Source organism: Lactuca serriola, chromosome 8 (assembly GCF_051521515.1).
Source record: "Lactuca serriola cultivar US96UC23 chromosome 8, Lser_US96UC23_V15, whole genome shotgun sequence".
NCBI lineage: Eukaryota > Viridiplantae > Streptophyta > Magnoliopsida > Asterales > Asteraceae > Lactuca > Lactuca serriola.
In genome coordinates, this window is record NC_136415.1 from 183,178,878 (window position 1) to 183,195,036 (window position 16,159).

Consider the following 16,159-nt stretch of genomic DNA (forward strand, 5'->3'; position numbering starts at 1 on the left):
CGAGATCTTGGAGTCATACTTGAATAATAGTTTTAGACTTATCCAAGTGGGAGACTATTGGATTAGGTGTCTAAGCCCATAACTATTATTGGTATGTATTCGACCCGAGAGTAGCATGGTCCATTTGGGTTGCATATCATCAGGACAATCTGTTAGGATGGAGTTTTGAGAGAAGGTTATTTATCGTTTATTAATATATTATAAGTTATAATATATTAATATGAAATCATATGTTTTAATTAGTATTGATCAAGAATAAATTTGGAATTAATTTAGTGGTCAAAGAGACTAATTAAATCTATGGGGACTAATTATGATAATTAGTTATATTTATATTTGTTGGGCTTATGATCCATGTTGGACAAAGTTTATGTATGGATACATAAAGAGTTGGGCCACATGGACCATGGATCATAAAACCCATGACTATGGATTTGGGTTATATCCATGACCCTAGAAATCCTACATATAAATAGATTATTCATTGCCCAAAATCGCCACTTGTATCTTTTTAGAGTTCATGGTGTCTTTTTGTGTGCATGGAATTCTCTCTCAACTTCATCCTTTGTCCATGGTGTGTTGTGATTCCATTTGAGGCTTCCACACTATTGGGGCTAAGCTCTTTAAGGCCAAATACACCATGAATTCAAGCTCCATCAAAAGGTATGTCATGTAACTAGTATATTATGTTTTTATGTTAAATGCATGCTAGTTGTAAGATTAATACCTTGGAAACCATTTGCATGTATAATTAATGAAAACATAGATCCAAGGTATTTAGGGTCGTATGTGCACCATAGGATGTTGTAATATACCAAAACCCAACATCAAAAACTATAAGGCCAAATATTAGTGAGTCTTCCCCAAAATACCACCACATAAACATAACTAACAACATACAAAGAGCCTACAATATGACTGGACCGCCTCACCAGGCCTTCATCCTATCTGGATCGCTCTCCGGGCCTTCGGCATGACCGGTCCGCCTTGCAGGCTTTCAGTCTATCCGGACCACCCTGGGTCTATTGGCCTTCAGCATAAAGCAATACCGCCTCAACCCAACCACACACATACACATGTCGACATATACATAACTCAGAAACATATAATCAATCAACAAGCAAGCACAAATCTTATAGATCAATAAGCATAGTATCATCATGTCTACCAAGATTCAGATCGAAAGATCACTACAGTACTCAATCATACGATAATTAGGATAATAATCCAAAGGTCCGACATTGGTGCCTTCGACCCACAAGTATAGTGAGGAACACTCACCTCACACTAACGTATCAAACATAACCTCCAGCCGCTAGCTGACAGAAACCTCGAACTATTATAAAAATAAACCGCCAATTTATAATCAGATTATCATCTTAAATCTCTAAACCCATAATTTTCCATTAACTCTTCCTTAACTATGCCAAAGCCCAAGTCCAAACCTTGATCCAAAAAGGTTCAAATATATAAGGCCCATAATTGGCCTGATTTTTCAAATTGGGCCCAATTCCCTAATAGATCTCATTCTAAGGTTCCATTCCCTAACTGGACCAGAATAATCCTACTTAGAAAGCCCATTAAGGGACCAAGCTAAACTGGCCCATAGATGGCCCATATCCGAAGCCCAACTCGCAAAATCCCAACAGAAGGCGTACGCTGGGCGTACCCCGAAGTTACGCAGGGAGTACAAGAGCTATGCATTGACTGGAAAAGGGGACATTGCCTGCGTACGCGAGGCGTACTCCCTTCTACACAGGGCGTACCCTCGTAGAGTTCAAACTGTGATAAGTGCTTAATGCCTTAAGCACTTAAGCCCAAACATCAGATCCATGGTCGAAATGCACCTTAGAGTCATAAAGTTTTGAACTTTATGACTTTAGACATGCAAAAGTTCTTAATACAAGACCTTAGCCCATTAAGACCTTTCTACCAAATGCATGGGACACTTCTAGCTATCAAGACCTCATTTTTATGATTAAGGACCCCTCTAAGGCTCTGAATGGATAACTCAAATCATCCAGAACATGTCATGTTCAAAATGGAGCATTTGGAACCAAAAATAAGCAATAAAGAAACCCACCAAGAGATCTAGCAAAAGAATCATAAAGGTATGAGCTTTGTACCTTTGGATAATGAAGAAGGAAGCCAAAACCCCTAATCCAAGCCTTCCTTCACGTTCCCAAGCTTGTTGATGCACTTCCATTGATTCTAAAACACCAAAGACACACTTTAAGGCTCTCACTCTCGCTCAAGGGGGCTAGGGTTTTGCAAGACAACTGAGGGAATTGGTGGCTGAGAGGATAAGGGCACTTGGTCCATAATGATAGTTAAATACTCATTAAACCCTAAAATTTAGGGTTTCACTCGGACACTAGTACGCCCAATGTACCCACATGTACGTGCAACATACATATCCTGCCCTGTAAGTTACCAAAATGCCATTAGGGCTCCTTAGGGCTAACTCTAAACAACTCCATGAACAAAAATGTCACAAATGAAATATCAAGGAAAGGATTTGAAAATACCTACAAATGCGGGATGTTACACCAAGCTTACGACTTTATGGTTTTAGACACTTCGTATAACTCAAATATGTGATTGGAACCCTGGGTCTTAAGGATTTAAGTGCTTTTTGGGTTTATGTCTTAATAGGTGAGTACGTTGAGCGTACATGCCACTACACATAGCGTACAAGCCTTGCACCATGTACGCTTAGCGTATAGTTGAGTACGCCTAGTGTCCTCAATGGATTTGGGCTTTACGTCTTTTGGGCCTTGGATGGGCTACTTTCATGGACCTTGTGTCTTGGGCCTTAGTGGGCCATCTAGAATCAAATATTTAAGCTAGGGATGCATTATCGGGCCTTAAGCTAAGGCCCATGTGAAGGGGTTGGACCCAACTAGGAATTAGGCCATATGTTCGGCCTTGATGGAATGTTTAACTTTTTTGCCATTGGATTGTGATTTAGGGTTTCATTCTTGGACCAAGTTATGATAGGGGTAAAATAGTGTTTTTACCCCAAGTAGGGATTTTTGGTTATGATGTAGATCCCAAATGTTAATCAGCTTTTATTTGGCAAATTGATAACTTGGGGAGCTGTAAGACCGGAAACTAGGGATCATTCATTTTGTTCAGCTTTTCAAGGTGAGTTTTTGTCACCAGGTTTAAGGCACCAAGGCCGACCCTTGATTATTATGCTGATATACTTGTTTTGTGTGTGATACTTGTATGTGTTTGTATATGTTTTCTTATCTGGGCGGGGCCCATATTGCGAGTGTGGGCGGGGCATGTATCTCATTGGACGGGGCACGTTATCGAGTGTGGGTGGGGTCCATATCTCATCGGACGGGGTCCGTTATGCGAGTGTGGGCGGGGGCCCGTATCTCTTTAGGCGGGGCTCGTTATGTGATATGTTTGGTATGCGGTATCTTGGGGAACTAACTAAGCTTTGTGCTTACAGATTTAAGTTTGTGTTTCAGGTACTTCCGGTTTCAAGGGGAAGGGCTCGAGTTGACTACACCGCACACACCATGGCGATTCCGTACTTGATATTACTCAGATTTTGATACATTGATTTTGTTGAGATGTATGGATTATAACTGAAATACTATTTCATCTATTATAAAAACGAAATTTTAGGACCATATTTCTAGATGTTACAGGTTTTATAAACTCGTTTTGGATGATGGTTTTATTATTATTAAAATAATTTTTTTGGTCTTAAATTTTGGGATGTTAGAATGATATTTCAAATTCAAGGTACACTCCTTGGACACTTCTGTTTCATTAAAGTTTCCAAATCACATGTAAATTTTATAGCTAATTCTTATTATGGAAGCATTTTCATATACCCATCTCCCATTATGGAACCATTTCCATAATCCCATATGACCATCAAATTTTACAAAGAATCATCTCAATCCAAGACATATCACTATGGTCGTTCCCAAATAATATCATACTTCCAATTGTCCATAAGCAACCAGTATTCAGTAAAACCTCATAATGTTCATGACAGTTGTTTAACAACTTTTAGTCACGTGAAATTTTAATCCTTTTTACACAATGCTAAAATCATTTAAAAATTAAAATGATCGATTATTATAGCATATGTAATCGATCCTATATCCTAAGCATATGGGACTCGACTCATTACATCTAATATAAGGATTTAATAACTGTTCAATCTCTTGCTATAATATTTCCATATATGGAATCTCTTATGTTGGAACATTTCAACATGCTATTCATACGTGTCTTTGACTAAGTTCTATTTAAATATAGAATCTAAACCTTTAGATTCGAAACAAAGTGTGAGTGCCCTCTCCCTTAATTCCACTGTAGCGAAACAGTTTCCAACTTTTGCAACTTGCAAACTAGAGACATTGTTCAATATGAATAGTATTGTCAACATGCAATACCAATCTAACAGTTATGCTCTCACTAGCTTTGACATGTACTCAGAAATCAACTGGACTTCTAGAAATCAATACCCTTTGACTTTCTCATGGAAGTGAAGCTTCCTATTTCGTGATGCTTTGTCAAGACTCAAATTAGGGTTCTTAAGCTTATGCACTTTATCCGGATAGTTTATGTGTTTAAACCCTTTCAAGACGAGATACACATATCTTCTTAAAGTTTAAGCATTCCCTTGCGATTTCTTACATTTTGAAGTATGAAGGAGGATGTTGTAGTCATATTGTGAATTTTAGAATGCAATTAACACAACCCATATCCATAGTGATCTTTATCAGATCTTTAAAATCTATCAACGAAAGTATTTCCACATATTCATTTTCATGAATTAGAGAAAAACCTTTACCAACTAGATTTCACGGTGCATACGTTCCCATCCATGTGTTTTTCATTTCCAACCTAGAGTCATAAAATAAGGTTTAGGAAAAACAAAAAAAATATACAAATTCAATTTTCCTTCATGAAATGAACTTCGCTAATTTTTATTTTAATTTCTTGCTTTTTGGCAGCTCAAGGGCCTACCGGTGCTTCTATGTTGTTAGCAGCTCATCTGTATTGATCAGTGTACTTTCCGTGACCAAAATGTCTTGCTTTTTTATTTAAGCATTGCTAACTCAACTGGAAGTGCATAGAAATAAGATTATGTCAATTAAAACACAACAAGTTATCGACCTCAGGACGTGTGCTAGTGATAACAAAAATGATCATTGTCGGTTGACTCTTGCAAGATCAAGATCAACATGATTCCCACTGACTTCTTGACATATGAATTTTCTATTAAGAAACATTCCTTGACGAGCTAAAACAAATATTCAAAAGTTCGTGCAGATTTCCGACACAAAAACACTTCATAGAATAGGTCTCAGATTATCTTTTGTTTCTCGATGAACGAAAACATCACAACTCCAATTAAGAAAACATTATTACTCAACATATAGCGAGGTGTTATTACCCTTATTAGTTTTAAAACGAGTTTCAAGATACAATTCATAGTTACCAGAGCATGGTTATAAAATTGATTGGGAACAAAGTATGACTCATCTTATGATCGAACCATTTTGGACAATGTTGGATTCCTTTTCATTTTCATACAATTTCACTAAGATATTCTTGGAGGATTAATTCTAATAGAACTCCACAATTACTAAGATGATCATAAAACATGATACTAAAGCACTCTCATTTCTTTTTAGATTGGAGAATCTTTTATCTTTTAGCCTAATGTATTCTTCCATTCATTCTGCTACTCATGAACTTTTTAAAAGTATTAAAATTCCGTTTAAAATTATGAACAAAACCATATTTATTGAAACATCAGTAAATCATGACGAATAACGAATAGGGTTATCCTCCCTTGTGGTGGATCTGAAGAGTCCATATCAACATGTACTAGATCTATTAGCCCTTTACTTACCTTAATGATTTAAGTCATAATTTTTCAATGAAAAATATTCTCATATATAATACAACTTGAATTGTATGGCTCCAAATATATGTCTAGTTGGTGATGATATGTCCATTCACTTAGTCAATTATGATAGTACCACAAGCGATATCATAAGAATAAAATTCACAATTAACATTTCCATTATTAGAAATATGACCAACATATTCATTTACGCCATTGCAAGGAAATATAAACGGAGGAAACCAGATGAACCAAAACTTCATTATATTGAAGAAAAAAAATATGAACTTGTCGTTACAATGCATAAAGAGAAAACTATGTTTCTGGACATATTTGAAAGGTAATAGCAATCTATTAAATTATTTGAACTCCTTAATAGCAGCTCCCAAATTCTGACCATCGAACCATGTAACAAAAGCCCATATCTCACGATCATATTTAGCTCACTTTGCTTAAGCTTTCTTCTTTCTCTTAGATCCTACAAGATCATCAAAATGTGATCATCACATTATGTATTAATAGTCTATGAATATGAGCTTATAAAATAATGGATTTAGATAATAGATGTACCTTAGGTAGAGTCATATGAATTGACTTTACCATCTCTGAGATCCTTCAGGTACTTTGGGCAGCTTCACAACCAATTTCCTTCAATTGGCAATAGAAACAAATGGAATCCTTGGGTTTAACATCTGGAACGATCCCAGAACAAGCCTTCCTCTTTACCATACGATTAAATGGTTTGATCTTCGACGATCCTTTTCCATTGGGAAGAGAAATATTTTTTGGACCACTAATGTCATCATTGCCAATATCCATGGAAACCTTGGAGTCAGACCCTATAAGCATCTCTGCTTTAGATGTGTTCTTAAGCATTTCTGCTTCAACAACCACCAACATTTGGGTAAGATCAATTAGGCTCACTTCAAGGTTCCTCATATAAAAGTTCTCAATCAACTAATCATATGACTTTGGAAGCGAAAGAAGAACCAAATCAATGGCTTGATCCCTTGGGAACACGACGCCCATCCTTTCTAATTTTTCGATGTATGACTTCATTTTCATAACGTGCACGCACATAAAATTTCCATCCTCTTGTTTACATGCCAATAGGGCTTGAGTAGTTTCATATCTTTTAACTTGAGGAAAACATGACGTTGGGAGAGTCAAGGAAGGAGGAGGTGGAAGAGTTGAAGAGAGACGATGTCTAGTTCCACGATTTCCTAAGGAAGGGAAGACAATGTCACATTGACTTGAAAATGGAAGACCATCTCCAAAAGAACAAGGAAGATCGTCTCTATCTTCATAAAACATCTAAAAATGGGAAAACAAATAATTCAAGTTAGTTGATTTTAATCCTTAATTATTAACCCAAAATTTAAATTATGGCCAAGATCTATATTTTCGATTCAAAATTTGGAGACAGATGCTATAATCAAATTGCAAATCTATTTTAGGTAGATAAGGCTTTTACCAATTTCAATCTTATGAAACTCCTAGATCTTTTTAGTTTCATTGAATCTTATCTATGGCATGTTTAATTTCGGATTTTGCTCTCACTTTTGATACTGGGATGCCGAGGATCACAAACGAGATGTGAATAACCATGCAAACCCACTTGACAACCTTGAGGTCATTTATCATCTCAAATTGATATGCCGATAAACAACACACACTCCATTAAAAATGATAATTTTTGATTTATCCATCATTTAACTTTACAATCCCAAATTAGGGTGGTGGTTAACCAAACACACTCCACTAACAACATATAAAAGTGATGTGCGTTTTCATGGATTAGCATACATTTCACATTTTTCCTAAACTAACTAGAATGGGATTTTTAAAGTGCGTTCTAGTACTTTATAGTATCATACTTTTAATGCAGTTATGTTCTATCAAACCCGTTCGGCTAATAACCTTCCACCGTACAAGGGAGCGGTGGGTAAGAGTGGACACCCATTCAACGGTCATATTAAAGGTCGCTTTCTTATACCCCCTTATAGTTTGGCTTCGTGAATACGACCTACTATTGATTTGACTGGCTTTATCTTATACATATAGTATTAAAAATTTAATATTACATAGTATAAGTTGTCCTTTAAAGCTTTTAAAATATTATGTTTAAAATAAAATTTCGAAATTAAACAATTAATTAATTAATTTTAAACAATTAATGATTTACCAATTATCATTTAATTACACAATTAAATAAATTTAAATCATTAGAGATTTAAATAATTATTTTCAATTAAACACTTAATAAAATAATTCAAATTTAAATCATTTGGGTTTAAATAATTATCTTCAATTAAACATTTAATGAAATAATTCAAATTTAAATCATTAGCGGTTAAATAATTATCTTCAATTAAATAAATAATACAATAATTCATATTTATTTTCGAAAAATAGGGATAATGGTTACCGGGTTTTAATTATTCAAATTTGAAGGCATTAAAAATAATAATTTAAGGAAACTAGAAACGATAAGGGAAATTCTAGCATTTTCTATTAAGAGGTGGTGGCTAGGTCTTCAAGAACCCTATCATTTTATGAAAACTCAAGCCATTTGGGTTTAATTTCCATAAACCCTAATTTTGATCCATTCACTATTATACACAATCAAATAGAAAATTAAGTCTCTGGTACTACTGATGGTTTTCTAGGTTATTAAAAATTATATATATTAGCAGAAAAAACCCTTAAGTTCACACGTAACATAGAATGTATATATGTTATCTCTATTGATAGCAATAAACTATTAATATCAAGAAACCTTATAGACAGGCTATGAAAATATAAAATCATTTAAAGGTTAGGGTTATATACCTTTTGATTATTATTGTAATTAATCAAACCAAATCCTCTTGAAGTTCCTTGGAAAGCAAGCACCAAAAGTTTGAGTGCCTCTAATGGCTTATACCCAAAACCATAGTAACTAGAAGAATTAAGGAGACAAGAGGAAAGAGAAAAATTTCGGCTCTACGAGAGTTAGGAGAAGTGGACGAAAATTCCATAGGCCAAGCGGTCAATTAATAACGGAAACAGGAAGCCTTGGATAACCCTAATTTGAATATAATAATAATACTTAAATTAGGTAATCATCCAAGTCCTTATTTATCTACAATGAGTATTCCAGAAATCCTAATTACCCCCCACCCCACCCCACCCCACCAAAAAAAACCATCTAGGGCTCGGAAGGTTTCAGAATTCCCTCTTATTCAACTATCGAAGAATTACAGCTTAAGTCCTTGCACTTCCAATTAATTCTAATTAACCTGGAATTATTTTTATCTAATTTATGATTAATTCTTAATTAATTATTATTATTTCTAATTAATATATTAATAATATATATTATAAATAATTTATTTCAATTTCTAATTAATTTATTAATAATATAATAAATTAACAAATCAGTCTCTCTTTCCAAAAGTCAATTTATTCTATTACTGGTTATGAGAGCAACCCAAAAAGGATTTTACTTCTAATTTAACAATATACCAATTTAATTATTGGCTTAGATGTCTTAATCCAAAAAATTAACTATGCACTCACTGGACATAGGTGGAAGACTCACGAGAAACTCAACTCTTTGACTGATACTTCAGATTTCTCTTTAAAACAACTTAAATACGAATATTACTAAGCCTTAGTATCTCACATCCTTCTTCAGGTATTTCATTTTTACCCTAATTTTTTGGATTTGTTGTAAAATTGGTCCCATGGCTTGTTTTAGAGGGAAACACCCTTTTGTGGGTACGTTGCGTGTCCGCTTATTACGTAGGGCGTAAGTGGCTGATGTCTAAACCATAATTTTTAGGGTTTGATCCCTATTTAAACATCATTATCTCATTGAGACCACTTCATTCATCAGCCTCCATCTTCCAATTCGTCCATATCAAACCGTAATCCTTTATTTGAGCCTTTTTGAGCTTAAGTTTTTGGTGTTCTTGAAGGAAGGAGAAGGAAAGGAAATCATCTTGGAAACTTAAGGCACTTTAGATCCAGAAGTGTTTCACCCACAAGCATCCTTTGGAGGTATAAAGTTTGAAAATTCACGAGTATTTGCTTAGATCTTTCTAGTTTTGAGTTTGTGTTCATTTAGGTCCCATAAGCTTGGTGTTCATGAGTATGGGTTACTATAACCAGAAGAGCTGTCCTTTCAGATGTTTTTAGGTGTTAGGAATCATAAAAATGTGATCATGGTCCTTCTACCCCTTCCATGCAAGAGTTATGATGTGTTAATAGATTATTAAGTTATCGTTTTAGCTTTTAGACCTTGTCTAGCCATCGAAATTCATAAAGGTGGAAACTTTATGACTTAGAATGATATTATGGGTCTAGATCTGAGTTTTAACAAGAGGTCTTTAAGGAATAAGTTCATAATACGAAGGTTTGGGTTTAGACAGAGTATGTTGGGTGTATTAATAGGTACGATGCACATACTGGGTTAGGGTCCTGTGGTTTTGGATGTGTTGCGACTACGCCCAACGTAGTAGAAAAGTATGCGGGAGCACTCATCCAACTTGACCTTCCCTTGACTTTTTGACTTGTTGACTTTGTCGCCAAGTTTGACTTAGGGCATTTTGGGTATGTTGAGTTGTAGTTTGAGTTTAGGTTACTGTTTGTCGAATAGGTGACCTGTAGAGTTGACATTCGGAGCAACGTTCTTTTCTAATTTCTTTTTCAGCCTGTAAGGTGAGTTTCCTCATTGTACTTACGGGTCGAAGGCACCAATGTCGGCCCATTCAGCTATGTATTAGGTATATAGGATGTTGATATATTGTCATGATTTGTTAGATTTGTATAATTATCTGTTTGCTGGTTATATGTTTATTTGTTGCATATGTCAACATAGTGCGGTTGGGTTGAGGCAATGCTGCTTTGTACGGAAGCCAACAAACATGGGAGCAAGCCAAACATAAGCGGATTGGATAAGCATGCTAGAATTGAGCTGTGGGCCAGAAAGGCAAGCCAGACTCATGATGTGGACTCAGGGGTGATCCAGCCCGATGGTTGTGGGCCCAGTATGCATGTTGTTATATGTTTGTGTGGTAGTATTCTGGGGATCTCACTATGCTTTGGCTTACAGTTTAAGTTTTATGTTTTAGGTACTTCAGATGATTTGTGAAAAGCAAAGGACTGATCATACACATCCTTCGGTGACATGTTTTGGAGATGTTATGATATATTGATTTTGGAACATTTGTATTTGATCTTGGCTTCTTACATACTATTTCGTTTATATTTATAAAGTGTAATTGTTATAATCTTTTTATCATATTTATCAATAAACCCAAAAGAACAATGATGTATAGTTGATAAGGAACAACCAGGTAAAATAGTATCAGAGGTAGGATCCGTTTGATATATAGAAATACATTCTTTTGAAGGGATTTGACGATGTCGAATCGTTCTTACCTAGCTAGCTCTTGGAATATTACATTGAGCTGAGTCGCCATGTTAAATTCCTCAAGATTCACGGAATTCTTTTGGAGTTTCGAAATCATGGTCGCTAACATAAGTAATGCAAGCTCATTCGAATGGTTGCAACCTTAGGGACATCCTCGTCCAAATCGTATTCCCTTGTCAACTACATGAGAGTGATTCTCAATGCAAAAATCCAATCAAGGTAGTTAGGCCATGTCAGTTTTCTCTCGAGAGGATTTGGAGTAGATAAAAGTTTTTTGGCATGTTAAAGGGTGCATGTGTAGGTATAATCGTGATTGGAACCATCTAAATAAATAGACATTTAGTTACTTTGATTAACTCCATAGAAAATAATTATCCAACTCAAAAACTAATGAAATAAAGATTGATCCATATTTACTAAATTAAACATGATATTTAGAAAGGCCATAAGAATATAACTTTTTTTGCCTATGTTGAGGGAAATCTTAATAGGGTTTGAAGAAAAGGGAAAATTATCGGAGCAATTAACTGGCTTCCCTCCCTCGAGAAAAAGGTTAATTCATGGAACAAGCACACCCCAGTCAGTGTAAAAGAAATGATATGGAAATCATTGTGGAGTTTTCGAATTTGGTGGAGGTTATTGAGGAATGGTTGAAGAGGAGAAAGGAAACTCTACATTGCTTGGGGGAAGGGTGAAAGTTTTTTTTTTTTTTTTTGGTTAGTTTACATTTCTTTTTTGAAACTTTGAAACTTTATAGTTTAAAGCTTGTAACTTTACTTTGTATTTTGTTGAAATGGATTAATATATTAAGTGTTTTGTTTATGTTTTTCATTTGAAATTTTTTGTTTGCAAGTACAAAATCAAACATGAAGGATTAGTTTTTACCTAGGATTAGAAGAATTCGACGTCTAAAAACCCTTCTTGAAGCCTTCTAAAACCCTTTTTAAACTCTTATGAAAACCTTCTTCAAGCATTGTTAAACCGTTATGAAAATCGACGGTGAAGAGACATCTAAATTAGGGAGGAAGAGGAGAGACTTAGCGAGGAGAATGAAGATCGACATTGAGGAGGTAGCTGAATGTGGGGGAAGGTGAGACAGTTTTTCGCTTTTGCAAGTGTGAAAAAAAGTGAGGATCAAAATCAACGTGAGATAACATAAAGGTTAAGGTGAGAAGTGAGGTATTTTGTGTTGACATGGCAAGCCATTTAAGTCACTAAGCCTCCGGTTAGCTCAATCACCAGCCAAATGGGAAGCCATATCAGCCAGCTTGATGGCGTTGCCGAAAAGGACCATACGTGCAAATTTTGGAAACCACATGGGCAAAGCACGTTACGTTTTTAATACTTGTTTAGATTGTTAAGACCAGAGGCGATGCTAAGGTATGCGAAGGTGGGTCACTTGACCCACCTAAATTAAATTTTTTTTACAAACAATATATATATATATATATATATATATATATATATATATATATATATATATATATATATATATATATATATGACCTACCTTAAATTTTTTAAAGGACATATCTTAAAGTGTTTTACAAAAATAAATGAAAAAGATATAAACTAGAGAAAATAGACGACAAGTCATATTTTATGGAATGAAAGAGTCCTACATGGTCTCCAAAAAGAAAAATGGTGAATGAGTTTTTTATTATAAATAAATGCTTCCTCTTGGATATTTACCCATCTTAAGCTTGTTGATGTCTGGTTTAGACCACTTATTCTAAATACAAGTTGGTTTTAGTCAAAAAAATTGTTTACTGAATGACCGATTTGAGCTCGGTCCTTTCACCATCAATTTTATACACGTTGAACCGTTTTTTGGGTGAACCGGCCCAATTGAGTCCGACTTTCTCTTGAACCGGACTCGTTGAACTCGGTTAGGGAACTAGGTGGTTTTTTATTCTATACTCATCATTGGTTAAGAGTAGTAAACAAGAGACCAATCCCATAATGTTGCCTAAATTAATTATTTTAAACGTAAAAATGTGTCTACAGATCAATGAATATACTATTTACGTGAATATTACAAGATAAATAAACTTATAGCTAATGAAATAGACTCCCTTTAGAAATTAATAATTTTACACCTGTCAATATATTTAATTCGTTGTATGAGATCTCCTGGTGACAGGTGACTTGTTCGTGTTCCTTCAATATTCATAGAATATCCACGAATTTCTTATCAATGGCTCATATTGATATAATTTATTAATGATACTTTATGTTTTCTTATATTTTAACAAATATAAACACTATCCTTTAATTAATAATAAATAAAAAGTCATGGTTATATGCCAAAACGACTGACTAAGCATATAAAAATAAGATTTTCTGTTTATTACCCCTCTCCGTTCCATCAATCGAAAAACAGGAAGAACAAATTAACAATGGCTACTCTCACAGTACCACAAGAACTTCCTTCTCCTACCCAAGATTCTGAAACGCTTAGAAAAGCTTTCAAAGGTACCGATCTCTCTCTGTCTTTCTCTCTCTCTCTCTCTCTCACACACACACACACCTTAACAGATTTGATGATTTAGTTTGTATCTCACAATTACAGAAAATTGTGTGAATCTTTTATATTTAACGTTTTGATTTTTCTGATGAGATGTGGAATTAAGAATATTAACTAACAAGATAAGGTGTGGGTGTCAGGATGGGGAACTGATGAGAAGGCTGTGATTCAAGTATTGGGTCATAGGAATGCAACTCAACGAAAGATCATTCGAGACACTTATCAAAAATTATACAATCAATCCCTCATTGATTCTCTTGATTCTGAGCTTTCAGGTGATTTTGGGGTATGTTCTTTTTTGCATTTCAACATATTAAAAAGTCAAACGTGCACTTTGTCTTCGGAGAGAAGAAACACACATATATATAATAATGTGAAGATATAATACAATATATGCATATAACAGAGAGCAGTGATCTTATGGACATACGATCCAGCAGAAAGAGATGCGAGGCTTGTGAACAAAGCGTTAAAGTCCAAGAATAAAAGCCTTGATAAACTAAAAGTAGTAATCGAAATCTCTTGTGCGTCGTCTCCTCATCATCTGCTCGCTGTAAGAAAGTGCTACTGTTCCCTCTTTGAATGTTCAATCGAAGAAGACATAATCGTTAATGCTCCACCATCAGTGAGAAAGGTATTTGTTTCCGTTTTGACTTTTGAATAAAAAAAATCCATATTTTTATTAACTTCTTCCATTAATGCAGATTCTAGTTGGGTTGGTAAGTTCCTTCAGGTTCGATGGGGCAGTTGTAGATTTGGATGTTGCAGATGATGAAGCATCCAAGTTACAAGAAGCTGTTAAATTGAAGCAATTAGATCAGGATATTGTTATGTGGATACTTAGCACGAGGAACGTGTTCCAGCTCAAAGCCACGTTCGAATCCTACCATAAAAAATATGGAATTCTCCTTCACGAGGTTAAGTGTCTTTTAATCCTTAGAGTCATATCTTTTTAGTTTGAAAGTTCAAAAACTCAACACTTTTCAGGATGATTTTGACATAGCTAGATGTGTTTTGGTTTTATGTTTGAATTCAATCTATATATAGAAAGATGTTTTTATTATGTTTTTTCCCTAAAACACAACAAACGGTAGATTTTTGTATAGAGTTTTTTTTTTTTTTTTTTTTTTTTTAACGGCCAATAACCAATAAAAAAACAAAGGGACCACCAAAGAGCTAGCGTACAATGAAATAAAAAACACCACATCACGACCCGACACTAAAAATCAAATGAAATGACACATGGCTGAGAAATGTTGTATCTTGTTATTTATCTTTTGCATTTAAAATTCCAAAATTGCCCTTGCTTCAGCGAACACTTATTCTGATATATGAACTCTGAATCTTTGTATATAGTTTTACAATGAAGTTGATTGTTTTGACAGGATATCAAGGATTACAGCGATGATCTGTTGGTATCGTTGGTGACAATTGTGATTAAATGTATTATTTCCCCTGAGAGACATTTTGTTGAGGTAATTGAATTGCCATTAGAGAGAAGAAAACCAAGTTGCTTTATTGTTTCTTATTTATGTGCACCATCACTATATAATTTTACATCACTTGTTTTGGAATATGAGCAGGTGATCAAAGCTGCAACTGACGGTTGGGGTACAGATGAAGATGCGCTAACAAGAGTAATTATAAGTCGAGCTGAAATAGATCTAATTAAAGTGAAAAAAGCATATTTTGATATACACAAAACAAGCCTTGACAAGCTGGTTAAAGACGAGACTTCTGGAGATTATGGGGCTTTTTTGATAGCATTGTTGGGACAATAACTCGGATTCTTCTGTACATGTACAAGGTATAAGGTATGATTGGAGGTGAACATGATGTATGTGTTGGTTTGAATCATGATTTGAACTTTCTAGTAAAGGGCAGAGTTGTTGAATTATGTTTGGTATTTGGGTCATGTTGTTTATACATATAATGGTCCATTTTTCATCATGGTAGCCAAGTCCTTATTTTTTAGAAAAAAAGAACAAGAAAAAAATTCTCTGCATTTTACGTTGTGGTTGGTAGCATTCTATGTTGAATTTATATATAATTTTATGGTTCTAATAAATATATGTTTGTATAGGATATGGTACAAACATGATACATATGCGTCTATAATTGTATATGCTATGTTTATTTCTATATGCGTATGTATGTATATGTATTTCATATGGACATACGTGTATTTTGGTCTATGGAGAACATGTTTTGCGTGTGTGTATGTGGAAAAAAAAGTTAATTCTTAAGAGTAGCAACCATATTAGCAATCAATCAGCACACCCCTTGCTTCAAAGCTACACACAACCATCTTCTTTCTAATGTCTTG

General features: G+C 34.7%; 1 protein-coding gene across 2 annotated transcripts; it reads left to right on the forward strand.

Annotated features, from left to right (window-relative positions):
• Window positions 1–13,627: 13,627 nt before the first annotated feature.
• On the forward strand, window positions 13,628–15,783 carry LOC145070806 (annexin D3-like). Of its 2 annotated transcripts, none has more exons than XM_079017763.1 (6): window positions 13,628–13,781; window positions 13,974–14,108; window positions 14,240–14,467; window positions 14,538–14,750; window positions 15,219–15,308; window positions 15,417–15,783. In XM_079017763.1, the coding sequence occupies exons 2-6, from the start codon at window positions 14,022–14,024 to the stop codon at window positions 15,612–15,614; spliced, it is 816 nt and encodes a 271-aa protein (XP_078873889.1). In that variant the 5' UTR covers window positions 13,628–13,781; window positions 13,974–14,021; the 3' UTR covers window positions 15,615–15,783. The 2 variants fall into 2 exon arrangements, with proteins under 2 accessions (XP_078873889.1, XP_078873888.1); XM_079017762.1 differs by having other exon boundaries at window positions 13,656–13,781; window positions 13,974–14,119.
• Window positions 15,784–16,159: the final 376 nt, after the last annotated feature.